At 41.4% G+C, this 7,910-nt stretch overlaps 2 protein-coding genes across 2 annotated transcripts; both read left to right on the top strand.

Annotated features, from left to right (window-relative positions):
- The first annotated feature begins 474 nt into the window (after window positions 1–474).
- pcmtl (l-isoaspartyl protein carboxyl methyltransferase, like) lies at window positions 475–4,148 on the top strand. Its single transcript, XM_030774946.1, has 8 exons — window positions 475–606; window positions 725–829; window positions 938–969; window positions 1,546–1,650; window positions 2,064–2,184; window positions 2,570–2,655; window positions 2,971–3,140; window positions 3,628–4,148. The coding sequence occupies exons 1-8, from the start codon at window positions 489–491 to the stop codon at window positions 3,662–3,664; spliced, it is 774 nt and encodes a 257-aa protein (XP_030630806.1). The 5' UTR covers window positions 475–488; the 3' UTR covers window positions 3,665–4,148.
- Window positions 4,149–4,706: 558 nt separating this feature from the next.
- On the top strand, window positions 4,707–6,816 carry rpusd2 (RNA pseudouridine synthase domain containing 2). Its single transcript, XM_030785682.1, has 4 exons — window positions 4,707–5,162; window positions 5,333–5,629; window positions 5,923–6,417; window positions 6,463–6,816. The coding sequence occupies exons 1-4, from the start codon at window positions 4,707–4,709 to the stop codon at window positions 6,814–6,816; spliced, it is 1,602 nt and encodes a 533-aa protein (XP_030641542.1).
- The last annotated feature ends 1,094 nt before the right edge of the window (window positions 6,817–7,910 follow it).

Here is a 7,910-nt window from a genome sequence, read left to right as displayed (position 1 = left end):
AATAATAACAGTCGACCGAAGTGCAAAGCATCTAGGTAGGAGAGAAATGTAATTACGTCTTTCATTTGCAGACAAATAAATTAAATTCTTGAAACTCACAAGACACTAGAACACTTCTTAAGCGCTAGACTGTTGGAGAATAAATAGAGTATATATATGGGCATTAACTCTTAGCTTTGTTTCTCTAAAAAAAAAAAATAACGCTCATTAATGCGGAACAGTGATCAGAGTTCTGCTCGTGCACTCAGAACATTTGAGTGACAGTTTAAGTTTTCTGTTCTCACTGTTTGTCACTATACTTGTCACTATCCGAAGACGAAGACAACGGTAAAGTTGAAGTAATAAATTAAACTGCAGTCGTGCATAAACAGTCGGAGATCTTCTCGCACCTACACGTGCTCAAGGTAGTCATCTGAAGGCTGTTTAAATAGCAGTGTAGTCTTGTCACTATGTGTCTTCTTCGTCGTGTAGGCTGTCGTGGTCAGGAGATGCAATCTTTGCTTCGACTGGCAGCAGTGGCAGTCCCTATGGGTTTGCTGCTCTCCAGAACCATGGCATGGATATCCAGCGGCAAAACCCATGCAGAACTTATTAGCCGTTTACGAGGTATAACCTGATTTAGCTTATTTGGACATTTGTTAACACCCGCGAGCACAAATCATGCAGTTTGTCATATTCCAGTATGTCTGTATGTACACTAAACATTGGTTAAATTGCATTACAGATCACGGAGTGATACGTAGTGACCGAGTCTTTAATGCAATGCTTGCTACTGATCGTGGGATTTATTCGAAAGACTACCCCTATGCAGATTCGCCTCAGTCCATTGGTGAATTTTCACAACAGTCATACTATGATTTGCACCACACGCACGTCTTGGACAATGTTGTTTGTTTGTTTGCTTACTTATACACAAACTCTCTCGTTGCTCTTGCAGGTTACAAGGCCACCATCAGTGCCCCGCACATGGTAAGTATAGCTAAGGATTTGCGTACTTAAACTTTAAGTCTGTGAAAAGTATCATGAGACGGCGTGTGCCGTATGCATCATATCAGAAAGCTGTTACGGGATGGGAGCAGCAGTTGTGCCGCGGCAATCCGCGGGTACGGGCACAAAATCCAAAATGTTCCCGTGGTGATAGCAGCTGTACTGGACTCCCGCGGCAATGGTAATAATGTGAATATGAACACTGCAGTAGACAGAGTTGGGGCACGCGGGGATGGGCGGCCACGGTGCTCGGACATGCGGGGATGAGATGGAATTGTTGTTTAGTTGCCGGGATAAAATTTCGGCCTAGTGCAGCTCTCAACACCTGATATCCGCAAAAATAAAGACCATTCAAAATAACATTTCAGTAAATTATTATTATTAACACCAGTGGGCAAGGATCTTACATATACGTCCCTAAACATTGATATTGGGCTTTCATGTCTTTTCCATTGATTCCATAGTAAAATATGCATATTATATTTGCCGTGTATTGTTATTCAATCTGTCCGTAATTCTGTCATGTCTTTTGATTAGTAATAACATTGCTCTGTTTAGCACGCTCATGCTTTGGAGGTTCTCGGTGACAAGTTGACAGAGGGATCATCCGCGTTAGACGTGGGCTCGGGAAGTGGTTATCTCACTGCTTGTTTTGCTAGGATGGTGAGTGGCAAACCGTTTTTTTTTTCTTTTATGCTGAATCGTTAAAGTTCTCTTTGTTGAACATTACTGTGCTTGATGCATAACTGTGATTAAAACTGAAAAGGATATTGTATAAAACATATAATTCCATAACTGCTCTGTGCTCTCGAAAAATTCTGTAATAAGTACATTGTATGTTTCAACGCAAATACGGAAACAAAAGATGAAACAAAAGACGTTTGCCAGTTTTTGGCACTGTGAAAGAAGCATTACATTTCTGAGCACAGCTGAAATGTATTTTCTTAGTTTTCAAATGTTTTTAATATCCAAGGAGCCTGCTATTGACGTTTTATGGGAGGAACATGTATTTTAATGAGCAAAAACTTACTGTGATTATAGCAGGGAGTAAATTCACTTAACTTTGCACTGCACAGGTAGGACCATCTGGAAAAGTGGTGGGCATTGAACACATTGATGAGCTTGTCCAGAGGTCTCTAAGGAATGTCCAGGCCGATGACCCAGAGCTGCTGTCCTCTGGACGGATTAAACTAGTGGGTGAGAGACGACTCGATAATGTTGTATCTAAACACACTCAAACATGCTACATCGCAAAAAAAGAATATCACCGTCCCTCTTCTAAAATGAGTTGTGATTTCTGAAGATGTCTTTAGGAGCTGTCTGTTCAGTGTTTCTGGGACCAGTTTTACCTGGTTTAAATGAAACTTATAATTCTGCTGGTGTGGAAATCAGTCCCTTGGAGAAAAAAAAAAAAGGTTACAGTTGAACCACAAGCTGTAGATAGAGTTGTAGAAAAACAGTAAACAGGTATTTCATAACTCAGAACATTCTCAGATATTTTATGATAACTTTATATATTTCACAGGGCGTAAAACATGTCACGTTTGCCCTGTATGTTTAAGTATCTGTTTCTCCTGTTCAGTGGGAGACGGACGGTTAGGATACCCAGAGGGCGCTCCCTACGATGCCATTCATGTAGGAGCAGCAGCACCCACAGTTCCCAAAGCTGTAAGCACTGTCCTCTTTATACAGTCACGTTTATTACTGTAAGCCTCTAGTGGTAGCAGCCAGGGCCAACTTGAGGAGGTGATTGATAATGCGTCAACAACAATATTTTGTATGCACTCCTAGGTTTCTTAAAAAATACTCAAAACAGTTCTCAAACAATGATCTAAAAGAAAGTTTCGTGGGTTTTAAAAACAACAAAACTAATCTGGAAACCTAAACAAAACACTAGTTTTCAGAATTTTTGGTTAATTTTTTTGTGTGTGTGTGTGTGTGTGTGCGCATCTATGATTAAATGAAACACGCGTTCAATCGCAGCTTCTGGAGCAGTTGAAGCCAGGTGGGAGGCTGGTTCTGCCGGTGGGTCCAGAGGGCGAGAGCCAAGTTCTAGAGCAATATGATCGACAGAACGATGGTACTTTCCTTAAGAAAGCTCTAATGGGCGTGGTCTACGTTCCACTAACAGATAAACAGCGGCAATGGCCGGGGTATGTACATTTCCCATTGGTTGGGTAAACTAATTCCTATAGAAACGGGCTGTGTGTGTGTGTGTGTGTGTTTGTGTGTTTGCGTAAGAGAGAGAGAGAGAGTGAATCAAAGAAATAATGACAGAGAGAAGTGTGTCTTCATTATATTTCACGGTCCTAATTGAGAGGTTGTTTGATGTACTAGGCCTCCTTTGATCTGGTTCTTAAATCCCTCATTAATCTCTGATTGAAAGACTGTCCTAGAAAGCTTAGAAAGCACTCTGACTCACCAGCTCCTGACCTTTTGCATGCAACTTGATCCAAACAGGATGTAAGATAAAGATTTACAACAGATAGAGCATTAACCCAAATATGTACAGACCAAAGTGTACAGGTAAATGCCTTGTGTAGGTAATAAATGCTTTTCTAAGCGTGTGTGTGTGTGTGTGTGGTGTTGTGTTTCTCTCTTCAGAGATGAGCTCTGATTGCCGTGTCGTTGCCCCTGCAGGAGGTGGCGCTGGTGCTGCAGTTCAGGAAGCCCATAGGCCCTTGTCCTCAGCCTGCTGCTTAGCAACCCACCTGTCAGCCCCCACCTCCTTCTGCACATCTTACTGACTCAAACTGGTCTTCAGTTACACTAGTGCCTAGGTGTCGCGGACAAATGATGGCTATAGTCAAAGAGTGTGAGGGCTTTGCTTTTTCTCACACTGGGGTTTGTTTAAAGGCGAAAATTATAAACAACAGTAATAATCTCGGTGTGTGTGTGTGTCACAAGCTTTCATTTCATAATGGACTTAAAGCTACACAGATGAATTGAAATTCACAAGTGTAATAAGTGCTGTGAACTAACAGGGGAAAAGGGTAATTGTCTGATTAATTGCTCGATTGATCGAAGAACCAGAGTAAGTGATTCATTAGTGAATCAGTTGATCGAGATGTACATTCTGTTTGTAACAGTTGTGTTTATATGAGCGTGTAATGTATGGAAGCTTGGAACAGTATGACTGTATAATTTCATTGTTTAATAAAGATATTACTCATAATTCAAGGACTGTGAAACTGGAAGTTGAAGGAAAGAAAATAAGATGGGGGGGGGCGGGGGGGGGGGGTAATTTTTGCCACTGACATGTCAGTGACACTGTTATTACTTATCTTTTTAAAAAAAAAAAAAGGCCTCCTTTCACGGTGCACAATGACGTCATCAACCGGCGACATCTGACACGAGCAGACACGCTTTTTGTCTTCATGTTTGGGACAGGAATATGTGCGAATAAGCCGTCTATATATCTCCAAATTAGACGTTCTTCGTTCGTAAACAGAAAAACCTACAAAACACCTTATATCTTTAACTATAGTGTCGCCTTATACAGGCGAACAATATTGCAGCAACAAATCATTTCTCCCAGAAATGAACTTGGCAAGATTTGGGGGTCGTTTCGGTTTGAGGTTAATGTTAGCAGTGAACATCGTGCCACGAGAGTCAAATACACTTTTTGCAACTTCTTAAAATATTACACTGCTGTCTCGCAGCTCGTAGACCAAGTCTTCAGTAGTCGTACAAACATTCGGTGCTTTAAATCGGGTGTCATGGAGACACCAGGGAAGACTGATACGGAAAATACCGTTCAAACCAGTTGTACGGACGGGAATGCTGTAGAAAACAGTGGGAAACGCAAGAGCGAAGAGACAGAGGAACAGGGTAAATGTAACCGTGGAAAGAGGCGAAGAGGTACCGGTGGGAAACAGTTACGTCCGGGGGAAAGGTATGTGCCTCCTCCCCAGAAACGCAACCCAGGTGTGAGTTTTAGTAAAGAGCATTTTGACGAGACCTCGTATTATTTTGAGGGAGGACTTCGCAAGGTGTACCCGTACTATTTTGATTTTAAGACATACTGCAAGGGTCGCTGGATTGGTAAGAGTCTACTCGAGGTTTTTAGCAGCGAATTCCGGGCGGAACCTCTGGACTACTACAAAAAAGCAGTCAAAGAAGGACGTATTCGACTAAATGAAATTCCCGTTGATGACCTGAACATAACATTAAAGGTGAGGAACTAAACACTTGTATAATACGTCAGTGTACAGTTTTAAGACCTATATAGTCTAATGTTTCTCTTTTTTTTTCATTTTATATTTAATTACTAGAACCAGACTATTTCTGTAACGCCGTTGTTTGAATATGTCGCGATATCGGTCCATCTTGTTTGCTTTGATAGAACAACGACTTTATGAGGAACACTGTGCATCGTCACGAGCCACCCGTGAGTGGACAACCCTTGGAAATTTTGGAAATCAACGATGAGGTAGTTGTAGTGGATAAGCCTGCCTCACTGCCTGTGCATCCCTGCGGTCGTTTCCGTCACAACACGGTCATCTTCATCCTGGGAAAAGAGAAGGATTTGACTGGTCTTCACACCGTTCACCGCCTGGACCGACTCACCTCCGGCGTGCTAATGTTCGCTCGCACTCTGGAAGTGTCCAAAAAGCTGGATGAGATGGTTCGAGAGAGACAAGTAAGACACAGAGTTGTATTACATCCCAAAAATATAGTCACATAAGAGAGAGGCTAGTTAATAGGAGCAAATTAATATGAGGTGAGTCGCAGTTTCATTCGTGGGAATTCTACTGTTTTTTTTGTTTGTTTTTTTTTTAGTTCAATCAGTGATATGAGTGGTTGGTATGCAAGAAACAAAAGTATGTTAGCTCAAGAAGACTGGCATTTTAGTCATTAACCATGCTTTGTTTGCTCAAAGCAGAGGCTAAGTTTAACATAACACTATGATTTTTTGTTTGTTTGTTTTTGCAGCTGGAGAAAGAGTATGTCTGTCGAGTTGAGGGCGAGTTTCCAGAGGGTGAGGTGATATGTGAGGAACCGATACTTGTCGTCTCTTTCAAAGTGGGCCTTTGCAGGGTGGACCCGAAAGGAAAACCCTGCCGCACGGTCTTCCAAAGGCTTAGCTGGAATGGAAAGTCCAGCGTGGTGCGCTGTTTGCCGCTCACTGGGCGCACTCACCAGATTCGAGTCCACCTCCAGTACCTCGGTTTCCCCATCCTCAACGACCCCATTTACGGGTCCGCCGCCTGGGGTCCAGAGAGGGCGAAAGGGGGCCTGGTCGGGATGAGCGACGAGCAGCTCCTGGATGCTCTTTTGGAGGAACACCGATCCAAAGAGAGCCTGTATCTGTTGGATATCTCAGACGAGAGCCTCGTTCAGAAGAACGGGAAGGAGGAGAACAGGGTTGAGGACGGCGTCCAAAGCAAAGAGCGTCCCTCCGACGACACGTCAAAGGAATCAGCTCCGGTTTGCAATTTAGTACCTGACGGCTGTAAAACGAGTAGCCTGGAGGGGAGTACGAGTCCTGGAGTAAATGACAGGGCCACAGTTTCTCTCTCCGCGTCTGACGTGAGGAGCACCGCTGCCACATCAGAAGCTTTCAGGCACTCTGACTCGGCCCCGGGGGACTTAAACGGTGCGCAGGACGAAAAAGTTGCCGCAGAAGCGTCTGATGGATTACCTAACGCTGCAGCAACAAGAAAGGTTGTGAAAGACCATTTGTGCGGCGAGTGTAAGATTGTGCGGCAGGACCCCACAGAGAGCGAACTCGTCATGTACCTACATGCATTGAGATACAAAGGACCTGGCTTTGAGTATTCAACTCGTATGCCTGATTGGGCCAAGGAAGACTGGGTCCCGGGCTAAAGAAAAATCTCTAGTATTTTCAGTCTGGTTTAATTTGAAAAGACAGTCTGAGATAGACACGAGTCTACTCAGGACTGACTAAATCAGTCTTCTACAGGACCAGTGAGTTTGTTGTAGACAGTAAGGAAACAGAGATCAAGTTTGGATCTGAATGATAATGGAAACATTTGCTTCTGTTATTTTAATTCAATTGCTGGAGGATTTTCAGTTGCTGTATTGAGAAATGGTTCCGTTTTATTTAAGAACGTATAACATTATAGGCAATAATATGGGTTTTTTTGTTTTTAGTTTTCAAAGCCTTATTTTTATTTTAAAATTATAGGACTACATTGTACATGATGTTAAAATGTTTCCAAAAAACAACTTCTTGCAGTCTATTTTACAGGACCACAAAACTGAACGATGTCCCACATTAAGGGTGTATTCTTGGAATAAATTAAATTTACACAAACCTCCTCATTTGGTATTTATAATATCTCCTCTCTGAACCGGGGTTATTACAGTCAACGAAATCTAAGACGAAAATTAAAACTAGCGGTGAAAAAATCATTTTGTTAACTGATACAAGAATAAAAACGACAGTTTTCAAAAACACGTAAACTACATAAAAACTACAATGAACAATGCAAGATGAACTAAAACTAAACAGAATTGCAGGCAAAATCAGCTTCTTTTTTTTTTTTTTTTTTCATTTTCATTTCATTTTATTTATTCCTTTTTCAGTTTTTGTAAATGAAGGCTTCCCTCATAATACCTGAAAAACTAACACTAAAACTAATTAAAAACGAAACTAAAACTAGTCAGTCCCTCAAAATAAAACTAAAACTACTTATGCACTCGTAAAACTAACTAAAACTAAACTGAAATCAAAAACCAAACTGAAAGACTAAATAAAAATAAAAACTAATGAAAATTTCAAAAACTACACCCAGCAACCAAAGGAATTACCACATCTACTTATTGCATATTTTCAATAAAAAATCTATTTTATTCAGTGATTTTTTTTTCTTTTTCACACACAGTCAATCCACACACAGTTCTTGTGGCAAGAGCATATAACATCATTTTTGTTACAGTAAAAATTACAAAATAAT

This window comes from Chanos chanos, chromosome 1 (genome assembly GCF_902362185.1).
Source record: "Chanos chanos chromosome 1, fChaCha1.1, whole genome shotgun sequence".
In the NCBI taxonomy this organism is placed as follows: domain Eukaryota; kingdom Metazoa; phylum Chordata; class Actinopteri; order Gonorynchiformes; family Chanidae; genus Chanos; species Chanos chanos.
This window is presented reverse-complemented; position numbering and strand designations above follow the sequence as displayed.